The sequence below is a fragment of the Sorex araneus genome, chromosome X (genome assembly GCF_027595985.1).
Source record: "Sorex araneus isolate mSorAra2 chromosome X, mSorAra2.pri, whole genome shotgun sequence".
Classification (NCBI taxonomy): Eukaryota; Metazoa; Chordata; class Mammalia; order Eulipotyphla; family Soricidae; genus Sorex; species Sorex araneus.
In genome coordinates this window covers 360,982,596-360,997,099 of record NC_073313.1, presented here as the reverse complement: position 1 = coordinate 360,997,099, position 14,504 = coordinate 360,982,596, and the positions used below count along the sequence as shown (strand labels likewise).

Genomic DNA, 14,504 nt, shown 5'->3' with positions numbered 1-14,504 from the left:
AAGTGTGCATGTGTGCATTGTAGGACCTCACCTTAGGAAAGTGAACATCAGGCCCCTTTGGGCGGGTCCCCCGAGGCCCAGGAGAGCTGGCCCGCAGCTCCTGAGGCCCAGAGGGAGCTCTTGCTGTCTCTCTGCGGGTACTGCTCAGACCACCCAGTGGGTCCCCCTGGCCCCCCACCCCTCACCCCATGCACTGTGAGTGATAAAGCCATGTTGAGCTTCCCCCCATGGAAAAAAACGCCTTCGCCTGTGAAAAAACACACCTGAGGCCGAGTGAAGAAGTCGCTACAGTTTAATACAAACCTGCACCAGAACACGCGTGGGGTGGCTTGGATTTGCCTCCAATGGGTGGCCCAAGCACAGGACAGCGTGTCCCCCCCGGGAGGGTTCCACACCGTCCGAGCACCATAACATTTACAGAGGAGTCTGGGAGTCAGCTGGGCGCCGGGCCGGGACCCCATGCCGCCCCCAGGCTGTGCCTGCCGCCGGGGGCAGCGGGGGAGGGAGGGGGCTGGGGGGCTCCACGCGTGGGGCTTCCGTGGCGTCTGGGTCAATCTGGGAAAAGCCCTCGTGGCTCGACAGAGACCTACCGGGACTCCTAGCTCTACGCACACGCACACACACACGCACACACAGTAGCACAATGTTCTGTGAACTCACCCCACAAACCTAGAGAGCAGCTAAGGCAAGAACAATAGTATTTATTCAGGAAGTACACACCGGTGGGAGCTGCATTCAGTGTGACCAGGGACCCTCCTCACGGCACGCAGGGGGCGGCGGGGCGGGGGCGGGTAGGGGACTGGTGGAGGGGTGGCCCCTCCTTGGGCTCCTTCGCATCTAGACGCTCCTGGGCAGCGGGGGAAGGTGGGGGGTGTCAATGCGAGGGTCCGGGTGGGGATGGATGGACGGCAGGCCGGTGGTGGGTCACTCCCACACGTGGCCTCCCAGTGCCACGGCCACGCGTCTCTCGGGCAGAGGCACTCGGAGGAGGTAAAGCTTTCCCGGCGCACGCAGCCAGGCTCTGCCCGCGCCCACCACCGCTCTTTGGCATCTGCCCGGGGCCTGGGACCCAGCGGGGCTGCAGGGGACCCGCATGCCAGGCCAGAGTCCCCACCAACCGGCCCCCGGGCAGCCACCGCCCCAAGGCAGGGAAGATGAGCGTGAGTGAGGGAGGTGTGAGGACGGGGGCAGCTCAGGCCACGGGGTGCACCCCCCATGCGGCCCAGGCGCTGGCTCAGACGTGGCCGTTACGTGCATCGCTCAGAGAAATCTGTGCAAAACAAGCGGGCTGCCTGCCGGGGAGTAAGACTTGGGGGTGGCCGAATGCAGGGCGGGGTTGGCCAGAGGCGTCACCCCACCATGGGGAGGTGGGGGGGGCACAGTCCGGCTCTGAAGGGCACCCATGGACCTAATGTGGGGTCTATTGGTTGGGGGGGTCCCCCAGGAATCTCTCAGACATGCTGGGACAGGCTGGCCATGTGCAGGGGGGACTCGGGGCGCACCCCAAACGTGGCGACAGGAACTCGCACGCAGCACCAGGAGCTGCCGAGGGCCATGAAGGTGGGGGGACGTGACCCGGACGTTAGTGTTAGTCTTCCCACAGCCAACTCCAGGGGGCCTCCGAGGCTGGCTCCGGGGCACGGAGGGACCCCAAGCAGGAGAGAAGCTGTTCGGGGGGGCTGGGTCCTGCAGGCCTGCTCCTCCCTGGCATACCACGGTCGCTCCCCTCACCCCTACCTCCTCACACCTCTGCCTCCTCACCCTGCTCCCCCTCATCCCGCCCCCTCACCACACTCCCCCTCATCTTGCTCCCCCCACCACTTCCCCCTCAGCCCGCTCCCCCTCTCCTAGCAGGCGTGAGCCCCACTGCCAATCACACAGGAGGAGCAGGACCTCAGTCCAGCAGGCGGGAGGTGACAGGAAGTGTGTGTGTGTGTGTGTGTGTGGGGGGGGGTGTCAATGAGCTTGCCCCGAGAGGACAGAGACCACCCGGCTTCTGGGGGTCCCAGGGTGCCCCTCGTGGTGGAGGCATCTAGGGAAGGAGGGTCTGGGATGGGGGAGGGGCGTCCCTACCCAGCACCCAGGCTGCCTGGGTGGTGCCCCTCGTGCTGCGTCTCTAGGTCACATCTACCCCCGTTTCTACGCTATGCTAGTGTCACGAAGCACCGTCAGTCTTCACAGGATGCACAGACAAGTCAAACCAAACCACCGCGCAAACCAAACGTGCAAAACAAAATCCTGTACACGCGCCTGGCCCGGCCGCCCGAGGAGAGTGTGGGGGCAGCTGGCCAAGGTGCAGGGGGTCCCAGTCCCAGCCACACCCTGGGGCCCCGGAAGGAAGACAGGCGTCCTGGGTGTGGCTGCCTCGGGCCTCCTTTTCCTTTCAAAGTGCTCTGGACAGCTGGCGGGGCGGCCAGGGGACAGGGCACTGAAGTCTGGGCAGGCGGAGGCTGGTGCAGAGTGGGGTGGGGCTGCCGGGCGGAGGCAGGAAAGGGCGATGGCAGGAGGAAGTCGTGTCCGAGTGCCTGTTGGGTGGGCTTGAAGCACAGTGACTCACGCGGCAGGTGGGGAGGTGCCCCGGGTGGCGTCCCCGCCCAGCCTCTCCCGCCCACATCTGCGGCCGGCCGGAGGGGTGCGGGTTGGTGGAGCGGCGCGTCCTCACTCGGGGGCTGCTCGGCGCCTTTACCAGATGCCGCTGGACCTGCCTCCCGGAGGAGCGAGGATCCGAGCTGAAGCTCGCTTTGGAACGTGGTCATCAATCTGAGAACCTGTGTGAAGAAGTGGGGGTGAGGGGCTGGCGCGATAGTCCAGCGGGTGGGGCGTCTGCCTTGCATGCGGCCAACCCAGGTTCGAATCCCAGCATCCCATATGGTCTCCTGAGCACCGCCAGGGTTAATTCCTGAGTGCAGAGCCAGGAGCAACCCCTGTGCATCGCCGGGTGTGACCCAAAAAGAAAAAAAAAAAGAAGTGGGGGTGATCTGGGCTGCTGGCGGGGGCAGGAGGAAGTAGAGGTGCCCCCACCCCTGCCAGAGCTGCCCAGGGGAGGCGTGCATCCTGCGAAAGGGCCCCCATCCCATTGTACAGATGGTGAAACTGAGGCTCTGGGAAGCCCGGTGACTTAGCAAGCCTGGGTTTGAAGCCGGGTCCCGGGCAGATGTTTGGAATGGCACAAGTCCTGGTCCTCCCTGCTGGGGGCCTGGATCCAGCCCAGGATGTCACCGTGGTGGCCTGGAGCCCCGAGCATGGGGCTGTGGTTCAGTCTGCCCCCAGGGAGGGACAGTGTGGGGGAGGGGCGGAGTCACAGAGCCCCTGGGCCAACCTGGGCTCCGCCAAGGTCACGGGCCAGTGAGGGTCGATGGTTCTGGGGTTCCTTCCACTTTTCAGGGGGCTGTCTGCTGTGGGGACCTCCGGACACCTGTGCGCCTTGCTAAGCCCCCCGATCCCAGTCTCCGGGTGCTGGGTGGCCCTGGGTGACAGTTCTCCTGTCTGGGAGTGTGGAGGGGATCCTCCCTGTGGCTGTCACCTGCTTGGACAGGAAGTCTGGGTTCCGGGGTCTGTTCCGGGCACCTAGGGGCTCTGCAGGTGGCCAGCAAGGGGTGGGGGGTGGGTGTCACTGTGTACGTAGTCTCGATTGTCTGCCCAGGAGGTGCCCACTCTTGGCAGAAGAGTGAGTCAGGGCAGCAGCTCGGCCACTCGGGAACACCTAGCCCGCACCCCTGGGTGGCCTGTCCATGGCAGTCTCCGTGGGGGCTGCCTGCAGGGCCAGGGAGACAGCTGAGGGCAGGAGGGGGCACCCCTGACCCGGGGACTGCCAGGCTGACCCTCCAACCTTCTTGCCCAGACCTCGGGCTGCACAGGGCTCTGAGTGGCCCTGTGCCTGGCACTTTCGGGGGCCCCTATTCGGTTTAGAGCAGCCACGCGTGGGACAAGGGGTACTTTTGGGTCGCCGAGCCCAGAGCTAAGGCAGTGAGGGGCGAGGTGCTGAGACGGGTCCTGGAGGACCCCGAGAGGGTGAACCTGAGAAGCCGGGGTGGCATCTGCAGCTCCCTCAAACGTTTCTGGGGACAAAAGCACCTGTGTTTGAGAGGTGCAACCTGCACAGGGAGAGCCCTCAGGACCCAGCGAGGAGGGGCCGGGGGCAGATGGCCACGTTCTTACCGGAGAGGCTGAAGCTGGACTCGTGCAGGTCCCTCATGCCCCCGTGCCGGGTGACGGGCCGGGTCGGGGTGTCCGCGAGCGGCGTCCCCATCTCCTTCTTCCCAGGGTTCACCACCACCGCCACGTCCCCCAGGTAGGGGGTGCGGTCCACGCCCCTCACCTTCAAGGTCTGGAGAAGGAGGAGAAGGAGAGGAGAGGCCGCGGGGCATCAGAACCAACCCTTGCCACAGACACGGCCCCATCCTCAACTACGAACCCTCTATCCCAGAGCACGCACACTCATGTGTGTGTATCCATGTGTCTCTGTATGTGTGGGTCTATCTGTGTCTGTGTGCCTATGTCTCTGTGTTGTGTGTACGTGTGTGTGCCTGTTTGTGTCTGCGTGTGTGCGCCTATGTCTCTGTGTGTATGTATCTGTGTCTATGCCTGTGTTGTGTGTGCCCGTTTGTGTGTGTGTTTCTGTGCATCTATGTCTATGTCTCTGTGTTGTCTATATCTTGTGCCTCTGTCTCTGTGTGTATGTACTGTGTGTGACTGTGCGTCTGTCTGTGCATCTGTGTCTCTGTATTGTCTCTGTGTGTGTGCGCGCGCGTGCTAACATGCATGTGGACACAAGAGGGTCCCCCCGGCTTCGCCCCCTCCTGAGGACTCCAGTCCCCAGAGCTCCCCTCAGAGGGCTCTCCCCTGCCCTTCTCCTCCTTCTCCCCTGCCAGGTCCCCTAGTGCTCCCTGTCAACTTCATGGGGACAGAAGTGGAATTTAGTGGATTCGGCTAGGCCCCCACCCCCTTAGCTGTCTGTGGTTAATTTAAGCCCACTCTCAAAGGAAGCAGAAGTGAGAGCCTGGAGGAATGGCAAGAACTTTCTAGAGCCCTGATGTCGGGGGCCCAGCGGGGAGCACCTCGGCTGTCTCCCGGGGGTGGGGACTCAGCCCCTTTGTCCCAGGAGCTGCTTCTCTGCCTTTTCCACAGACCCATGGTGACAGGGGCAGCACGCGGGCCTGGCCGGGACAGAGCGTGTCCACCCGCGCCTTACCTTCTCCCTCTGCACCAGCTTCTTGTACACGGTGTCTGGGAAGGACCGCAGGGGACAGAACTTGCCGGTGCCCTCGGCGCACATGAAGACGCCGTTCTCGTACACGACGCGGCCCCGGCTGATGGTGACCAGCGGGACGCCGTGGCAGCGCATGTTCTCATAGAGGTTGAAGTCGCCTCCCTGCACCTGGGTGCTGGCCGAGATGGTCCTGGGGGAGGCAGGGGCGGGAGAGAGACCTTAGGAGGGGCACAAGGGCCACTGGGAAGGAGCGAGTCCCAAAGGCTGTCGGTCCCGAGCTGACACGTGTCTCTGCCACACTGCTGGAACCCCAGGACTCTCCCAACCAGGCCTGCAGTGGGAGGGGGCTGATTACAAGGGCGGTCACAGGGAAACGGGACCCACGGCGGACAACTGGACATCGGTTCTGGGGAGAGGAGGTTACACTGGTGTAACGTGGAGGGGGGAGGGGAAGTGGGTATTTTCTGTTCACATGAAGGTAGAGTTGAGGCCGGAGCGACAGTACAGTAGGTAGGGCACTTGCCTTGTAGGTGGCCGACCCGGGTTTGGTCCCTTGCATCCCGTACGGTCCCCCAAGCCCCACCAGGAGTGAGTGATCCCCGAGCTCAGAGCCAGGGCTAAGCTTCGAGCCAGGTGTGGTCCAGAAACAAAACAGAACCAAACCCAAGAAGGTCGTTCTCGGGGATAGGGTGCGGGGGGTGTGACATGTTGTCTCTGAAAGGGGGCAGTAAGCCAAATCCGTTCAGGAGCCTTTGTTTTAAGAGGAAGAGATGGCAGAAGTGGCCATGTGCCTAGGGAGGACCTGGGGACACGGGGACAAGGCCAGAGAGCAAGGGGGCTGGGGCACGGAAGCTCGGCCAGCCCCCGAGGCACGTTGGTGTGTTATCAGACCCTGGCCTGGGGTCTGGCTGAGCCGCGCTAGCCGACTGGGCCGTGGGGCTCAACTCTGCAGGGGCTCCTTCACCATGCTGACCAGTAAGAGCCTGGCACAGCTACAGAGGCTGGCCCGGGCACACGTCTTGGGGACCTGATGGGGAGGCGGGGAGAGCGCCTGGCACAGGGCTCATTAAACCAGGACACCCAATCGATGTCCGCGGAGAGAATGAACGAGCCCTCCCTGGGAAGGGACCTGGGAGTAAGCCCTGAGCACTGCCGGACGAGGGCCCCCCAAAGAATTAATCCCCATCTCCTCCCCCCCAAGTCTTAGTGTAGAGAGGTGCAGCACCCCCGGCTGGTAGCAAGCCGGGGACTGGCGTGGGAGGCCAAGGCGAGCGGTCAGGTTTGGCTTTTTCCCTGTCTCTGGGCAGTGGGGTGTCCTCCTCTCTGGCTGCGGTCCCTCCAGTGGCTCAGTGGGCATAAGACCTCCAACCCCACACCCCCAACCTTGGGGTCGGAGCAACAGTACAGCAGGGAGGGCGTTTGCCTCGCACACGGCCGACCCGGGTTCGATCCTCTGAGCACCGCCAGAAGTGATCCCCGAGTGCAGAGCCAGGAGCAAGCCCTGAGCACTGCTGGGTGTGGCCCCAATCTCCCCCCCCAAACCAAAACCAAAACCAGAAACAAAAAACAAGAACTTTGACCCAAGTTCAGTCCCTCTTGGATGGCGAGAAAATGGCTGTAAGAAAACGGCCATGATGCTTGTGAAGCTGGTGCAGGGAGCAGGACTGTGGGCCCACAGCCTGCGGGTCAGCCAGGCCGGCCAGAGCTGGGCTCAGCGTGCATGCTCCAGCCCGAACCCTGGGCCGGGAGTTCTGCACACAAGTTCCTAAAGACCCTGGGGGTCCCTAAAGACCCCAGGGGATCCTAAAGACCCTGGGGGTCCCTAAAGACTCCAGAGACCCCTTAAGACTCCAGGGGCCCCTAAAGACCCCGGGGACCCCTAAAGACCCTGGAGACCCTTAAAGACCTCAGGCTCCCCTAAAGACCCCAGAAATAAAAAAAAAAATTGGGGACTGGAGCGACAGCACAGCGGGTAGGGCGTTTGCCTTGCACGCGGCTGACCCAGGTTCGATTCCCAGCATCCTATATGGTCCTCTGAGCACTGCCAGGAGTTATTCCTGAGTGCAGAGCCAGGAGTAACCCCTGTGCATCGCCGGGTGTGACCAAACCAAACCAAACAAAAATACAAGACCCCAGAGACCCCGAAAGACCCCGGGGGATCTCTAAAGGCCCTGGAGGACCCTAAAGATCCCAGGGCCCCTAAAGATCCTGGAGACCCCTAAAGGCCCCGGAGACCCCTAAAGGACCCGGTACCCCCTAAAGACCCCGGGACCCGGTGACGTGCAGCAGGTCTTTACTTGGTGGCCTCCGGGTCCCACACCACCACGTCGGCGTCGGCTCCGGGGATGATGCGGCCCTTGCGGGGATACAGGTTGAGAATCTTCGCTGCGTTGGAGCTGGTGACGGCCACAAAACGGTTCTCATCCATCTTGCCTCCCACCTGAAAGGAAGTGACGGCTGTGGGGCAGGGTGGGGCACCTCGGGGCCTCAGCAGCTCGGACCTCTCTCCGTGCTGCCCGCGGGTGCCAACCAGCCCCACCCAGGTGTCCCCCGTCCCCACCCGTCACCCCGGGGGTTCTGCAGTGGGGTGAGTCCCAAGCACTTCCGATCTCCTCGCACCCACACTCTGCACTGCACGGCACCCTACTAGAAATGCCCAGAATGCAGGCGACAGGGCTGGGGAGGGGGGTCCTGGCAGGTGGTACGTGAGAGGCCCTGGGTTTGACCCCCAGCACAACGGAAAATCCAAAATAAAGACTGGAAACTCCTCTTCGTCATGGGCACAGCATGAAGTGATATTCAAATGCGTCCTGCGGCCCGAGGACAGGGATGGGGCGAAGGCCCTGCGGTGCGTGGGGCCAACCCTGGTTTGACCCCTGCACTGCATACTCCCCGAGAGCCAGGCGCAGCCCCGGGTCTAACTCCAAATCCCAACTGCCTCCCTGCCAAGAACAAATGAAGGCCTGCTCCTACTGTTACTGAGAAGCGACTGGACTAAACAGCAACGGCCTCGCCCAGAGAGACCGCACAGCGGGGAGGGCGCTTGCCTTGCACGCAGCCCACCTGGGCTCCATTCCAAGCATCCCAGAGGGCCCCCCTGAGCACCGCCAGGAGTGATTCCTCAGTGCAGAGGCAGGAGTGAGGTCTGAACACTCCCCCCGCAAAACAAACAAAAGTAGAGCAATACCCTAAAAAAAGGCTAGAACAGTCCCTGCTTGAAAACTGCGTCTAGGAACAGAGTGAATTTGACTGAGATTTGAAATAGCTCAAGGCACCAAAGTTTGGGGGAGGACCATAGAGCGTGGTGTTTCCACTGGGGGAACATCCACTGAAAACAAACATGTTAAGAATGAATAAAAATAAATATGTCTAAGAATTTTTACCAGGTCTGGAAGACAGGCAAAAAAAACATATAAAAAAAAAAAAAAGACAAACCCAGACACAAAAATAATTCTAGGACATCCACAGAGCTACAGAGATGGAAGGACGAGTCCTCTGAGTCTACGTGACATGGGCCAAAGGTGCTGCCTGGTTAGCGTGAGGCCCTGAGTTTGACCCGCAGCTGCTCTGTGTGAAGGGTCCTGGTAGCTCCTTTTGTTTGTTCTTCTTCTTTTTTTTTTTTTTTTTTTTTTTGCTTTTTGGGTCACACTCAGTGATGCTCAGGGGTTACTCCTGGCTCTGCACTCAGGAATTACTCCTGGCGGTGCTGGGGGACCATACGGGATGCCAGGGGTCAAACCCGGGTCAGCCATGCGCAAGGCAAATGACCAACCCACTGTAGTACATTCCGACCCCTTATTCGTTTATTTTGGGGCCACACCTGGTGGTGCTCAGGACTCATTCCTGGTGCTCGGCTCAGGGATCACGCCTAGTAGTGCCCCAGGGAACATACGGAGTCCCAGGGATTGAGCCCACGCTGGCCACGTGCACGGCAAGCTCCTTGCTGGCTGTCCCATCTCTCTGGCCCTAAGAGCTCTTGAATCTGAGTCCGCAGCTCAGTCTGGGATCCGAGGGCTGCCAAGTGCACGAGGCCTGAGGCGTGACCTCTGGGAACACACCAGCAGGCGTGCACCACCCCCACGAACACAGCAGCATCCCCAGGGAAAGTTCAGGGGTACACATAAGTGCATGTGAAAAAAGTTCTCAGCGGGGGACTGGACCCCAGTTTGATCCCTGGCACCTTATATGGTCCCCCTAAGCCTCGCCAGGAGTGATTCCTGGGTGTAGAGTCGGGAGTGACCCCTGAGCATCACTGGGTGTGGCCGCCACATCCCCAAAAATGTCTTGACGCAAAAATATACTTTTAAAATTGTCTATCCTGGGTCTTATGATACTTCTGATCAGGAGAAAAGGCCAGGCAGCTTGCTGGGTGTCATCTGGTGGGAAATGAGGTGTTTGCAGGGGGTGGGGGGAAGGGGGGAGCCCACGTACCACTCCGCGCTCCCAGACCACGCTCATGCGGTCCTGCACGCCACTGACACCGTGCGGGATCTTGGTGAAGTCCTCCTTGCCCATGGCCTTCTGCTTGGTGGTGAAAGGCCGGTGGTCTGACGCCACGATGTTCAGAGTGTCACTGGCCAGAGAGAAGGCAGTGATGAGCCGCACAGGGAAGGAGGAAGGACAGCATGGGGGAGTCTGCATGGGGGAGTCTCTGCCAGGTGTCCCGTCTGGGGGCCTCAGTTTGTCATCCTGAGAAATGGGAAGATGGGCTGGGTATAGCCCAGACTATGGCAGGCCAAACTGCTGGAGCTCTGCGGTGTTGCCTTTGGTTTTCTTCCTTCCTTATTTTTATTTTTGAGGCTGGGGCACACCCGACAGTGTTCAGGAGCTACTCCTGGCTCTGTGCTCAGGGGCCATGCCTCACGGTATTGGGGGGGTGCACATGTGGTGTTCGGGATGGAATCAGGGTCTGCTCCCTGTGAGGCGAACGCCCCACCCTCTACTCTCCTGACTGCAGGGCGCGGCAGGGAGCCGGCTGACAGGGTGAGCAGAGCGAGTGTGAGTCCTGAGATCAGTCCTGGGTGCTGCCTCCCCCACCCCCACTGCTGGGAGCAGCCCCCGGCCCCAGCCTCCACTTTCAAACAACGAGAGCGGGCGAAGGAAAACCAGACTCGAGCTTGGGGTTTAAACTCTAAGCCAGGCTTTCATTCCGGTTTAGAGGAAATGAGAGACGCCTTTTACGGCCACGGAAGCCCTGCCGGGTCACCTGACCCGGCCAGGCCGGCCCCCAGCGTGTGGTCAGTGAGCAGACGGGAAACCGCCCAGTGCTCAGCTTGGCTGAGCCACAGTCCTGCCCTCCCTCCAGCCCGGAGCTGTATTCGGCCTCAACAACTCGGCCTGGGCACCCGGGCAGGCAGGTCCAGGGGCACAGAGGTCACGTCCGTACAAGGCTGCCGGGGTGCAGGACGGCGAAGGCGGCTGGGCAGGGAGCAGCCGCCAGCCACGACCCGAGAGGTGGTGAGGACGGAGCAGAGAAGGGCCCGTGGCCAGAGCCGCCTCGGCAGGAAGCACCCTTGTAGGCGGGGATGGGAACGCAGGGAACAGGAGCACGCAGGGCCAGCCCTGGGCCCCCTGGCCTTGGACGCCCCCCACCTGGGGGAACTGGCGTGCAGCCGGACAGAGGCCCCTGCCCAAGGCCCCAACGCTCTGGGAGGCGGCACACAGGCCTGTGCCCTCACAGCGCCAAGACTCTCTTGGGCATAGACCGGGCAGGGGGCTGGCCCACAGCGCACAGTGCCTGTCCTCGGGGTGCCCACAGGCTCCCCGGCTAGCAGAACCCATCAGGGAAAGGCCCGTCCTCCTCGGGGTCTCCCGGGCACAGCGGGGCTGAGCTGGGAGCGGCTCCCCCAGAGTCAGGGGCCCCAGGAGCAACCTGCCCAACTCCAACTGCTGAACACGCCTGCCGTGACCCTCCGGAGGCTGGGAAGGGGCAGGGGGCAAAGCTGGGTGAGGGACTGGGGTGAGGCAGACAGCGAATACTGGCAAAGGTGGGCTCCAAAGACGGGTCCCCTATTGCTGGAAAAGCAGCAGCAACTGGTCCAGCAGGACAACTTCCGGGGCTGGGGGAGGACAGCTCTCCTGAGGGGCAGCCGAGGAAGGCGAGCTATGGGAACAGAAGGTCTCTGCACGGTGACCCCCCCATCCAGCCTGCTCCTACCCACGGGTGGGGGAACGCCGGGCTGGAGAGAGACGCACAGGGCGGAAGGGCCACTGGGCAAAGATGGACGAGCAGGAGGGACGGGCAGGAAGGGGACAGAGCGGGGCTGGAAGCGGATGGACGGGGTCCGCGTGGGCCAGTTCGGCATCTCCCAATGTGGGTGGTACCGACCCCAGGGGCCTGGAACGATCCAGGGTGGGTGGGGGGAGCCTCGGGTGTGACTGGGGGTCGCTTCATTAATTTGTTCACCTAACGCTGTTTATTGGGGCGGGGAAGAGTGATTTTTTATTTCCCTGAAAAGGGGGAGGTAGCCGAGTGAGTTAGGGGACGTCTGCTCTAGGATAAGACAGAGCCACCCCAGCAGTTTCCCTGGGGGGCATCGGGCTGTCCCCTCCACAGCAGGGGGCCAGGAGCCACCAGGGATGGCCACGAAGGGAGCCGGAGCAGAACCGTCCCACGGGCTCCAGAAATCTAACCATGGGGATGGGGTGGGGCAGACTGCAGGGGCGACCCCCGGGACCGCGTGCTCCCGACCCCCCTTACTTGGCCAGCAGGCTCATGAGGTAGGTGGAGGTGTTGGTGTCGAGTCTCAGGGGCGGCACCGTGACGTAGGCGGCGGCGTGGGACCAGTCCTGGTGGTAGTAGTGCAGGCCCGTCAGCGTGGCGTGGGCCGTGGTGGTCTCGGCCAGCACCACCTTCCCTGCAAGGAGAGGGGCCCGCGGGGTGAGGGCGGCAGGGGCCAGCTCCAGGTGAGGGCGGTGGGCAGCGTGGGGGTCTGGAGATGTGGCCACCACATCCTGCATGCGGCCGACCCTGGTTCGATCCCTGGGCATTCATTACTGGGCACAGCGCTGGGGGGGGTCCCTGAGTACGGCTGGGGTGGCCTGGGGAGTCTCCGACAACCCGCGGCCTGAGCAGCTCCGTATCCTCAGCTGCCATAGCCCAGCAGGGAGGGCATTTGCCTGGTACCCCACGGGGTCCCCCGGCCATTGCCGGAAGGGATTCCTCAGTGAGGGGCCAGGAGTGGTCCATAATGAAACAAAAGAATCTTTCCAAAGTAACCCTGGAGTCCATCGATTACCAGTTGGGAGACCCTCCCCCAAACACACACACACACACACACACACACACACACACACACACACACACACACACCAAAATGAAAGGGCAGCGCCACTGTTGCCGGGGCAGGTGGCCGGGACAGCTGGTGGCACCTGGAGCAGGGAAGGGCCCGCAGGGAGGTGGAGCTGGGATGACTGAGTGGCTGCGGCCAGCAGGGGGCGCCCCTGGGCACAGACTCTAGGCTGTGTTTGTGACCTGGTATCTCAGGGGTCGCCTGCCCAGGGGGTCTGCTGTTTGTCCAGGCCTGCCAGTGGCCCCTTAGCAGGCCTGTCGGTTACCAGGGAAAATCTGACACTCCACCCCCAGGGCTGACCCCATCAGTGTGTGGCCGGGAGGCTCGGCCCTGCCTCAGGGCACCCCCTGCACACCCCGGACTCACCTTGCATCTTAGCAGCTGCGATCACGTCCCCGGCCGAGATGCTGGACACGCTGACCAGGTAGATGGGGCAGTGAGTCTGGACAGGGGAGAAGAGCGCTGACGTCAGCAGTGCCAACCGACACGGGCCTCCCCGGTCTCACCCGGTGCTCCCCTGGGGGGAGGGTGGCAGGCAGAGGCCAGGGAGCCCACGAAGCCCGGGTGGGGGACAGCCACCCCCGGCGCTACGCCAAGACCAGAACCACGGAGCAGGGCTTCTTGCTCACGGAGGGGGTTCCCCTCCCTGCGGGCCCCGGAGAGCCCCGGGTGGACGCCCCGTCTCAGTCCTCCACCTCCCGTTCCTTTCTGGCTCCACAGGCGCGGGGGCGCCTGGGTAGGGTGTGAGTAAGTGTGCACCCCGACTCGCATCCTGTGAGCTTCTCTCCCCAGCCTCTCGCCCCCTCCCTGGCTTCACACCTGTGGGCGTCTGTTTGCGCTAAACCCCGAGGAGCTTCCCTTGCGTGGTCCATCTTCCCATCAGAAGAGACCCAGCGGCCCCAAGCCTGGTCACCGGAACAGCTTTGTCCAGGTCCCAGACAGGTGACCCGCTACCCCGCCCACAGCCCCTCGGCTCTGCCCAGGCCTTTTCTTGGCCTCTCAGACAAGGACGGAGCGCGGGGGCCTGCTTGGCACGCGGCACAGTGGGCACAGGCCTGGCTCCGAGGCCGGCTGGCCCTGCGTCCTCTTGTCTCTGCCAGTGCTGACCCCTACCCCACCCCACTCTTGTCCTTTGGGGGGACAACCCGGTCCTTCCAGGAGAGGCTTCAGCTTCTGCACTCAGACTCACCGACGGGGCGGGAGGCAGGACAGCAGGAAAGGCACTTGCTGTGTACACAGCGGACCCAGGGGCCATCCCCGAGTCCCACCAGGAATGACCCCTGGGCACAGAGCCAGGAGTAAACCCTGAGCAAGCTGGGTAGGACCCCAAAACAAACAACGACAAAACCGAAACACAGACGGTCAGCTCAGAAGCCAGACAGACAGTCAGCTTAGGAGACAGACAGACGGTCAGCTCAGAAGCCACATGGACGGTCAGCTCAGTTGCCAGACAATGGGCAGCTTAGAGGCCAGATGGACGGGCGGCTCTGAACCCAGGGTGCTGCCTGCCATCCCGTTTCTGACTGGTCTACCGGCTCTGGTGAACCTATTTTTCACAGGAGCTGACCTGGCTGTGCTGGGGCCAGCAAGGCCACACCCCGGGGTGATGGGCAGGGGCGTGAGCAGCTGGGGCCGGAGCTCTGCCCTCCACCCGGGAACGCGCCTTTCCGAGCGCCTGGCGTGCAGCATGAGGCTGCTGGCCGCACACACGTGCAGACACACGTGCAGACCGGGTCCTCAAGGCAGTTACTCAGAGGGCTGAGCGAGTCCCGCCCTTGGGACAAAGGAGGCAGGAACCACCTGCCCACAGCCTGGGGGATTCTCAAGCGCCTTTCTTTGGAGAGAGAGGACGGGGTGGAGGCGCGGGCCTTGCACAGGGCACCACACAGGGTCCCCTGAGCACCCCAGGGGTCACCCCCGCACACACAGCCAGGAGCAGCCACAGAGCCCCACTGGGTGTGGCTCTTCCTTCCCCCGCAACTCCCCTCCCTTTTTTTTTTTTT

General features: G+C 62.6%; 1 protein-coding gene across 2 annotated transcripts in view; it reads right to left on the bottom strand.

Annotated features, from left to right (window-relative positions):
* Positions 1–269: 269 nt before the first annotated feature.
* The window catches only part of DPYSL5 (dihydropyrimidinase like 5), a 73,357-nt gene continuing 59,122 nt past the window's right edge, over positions 270–14,504 (bottom strand). For both annotated transcript variants that reach the window (XM_055122643.1, XM_055122644.1), the window contains exons 7-13: positions 12,868–12,943; positions 11,910–12,066; positions 9,641–9,782; positions 7,507–7,649; positions 5,192–5,399; positions 4,159–4,327; positions 270–2,768 (exon numbers count right to left, since the gene is read on the bottom strand). In XM_055122643.1, the coding sequence (XP_054978618.1) occupies positions 2,683–2,768; positions 4,159–4,327; positions 5,192–5,399; positions 7,507–7,649; positions 9,641–9,782; positions 11,910–12,066; positions 12,868–12,943 (981 nt within the window). In that variant the 3' untranslated portion in view covers positions 270–2,682. The remainder of the gene's footprint in view (positions 2,769–4,158; positions 4,328–5,191; positions 5,400–7,506; positions 7,650–9,640; positions 9,783–11,909; positions 12,067–12,867; positions 12,944–14,504) is intronic.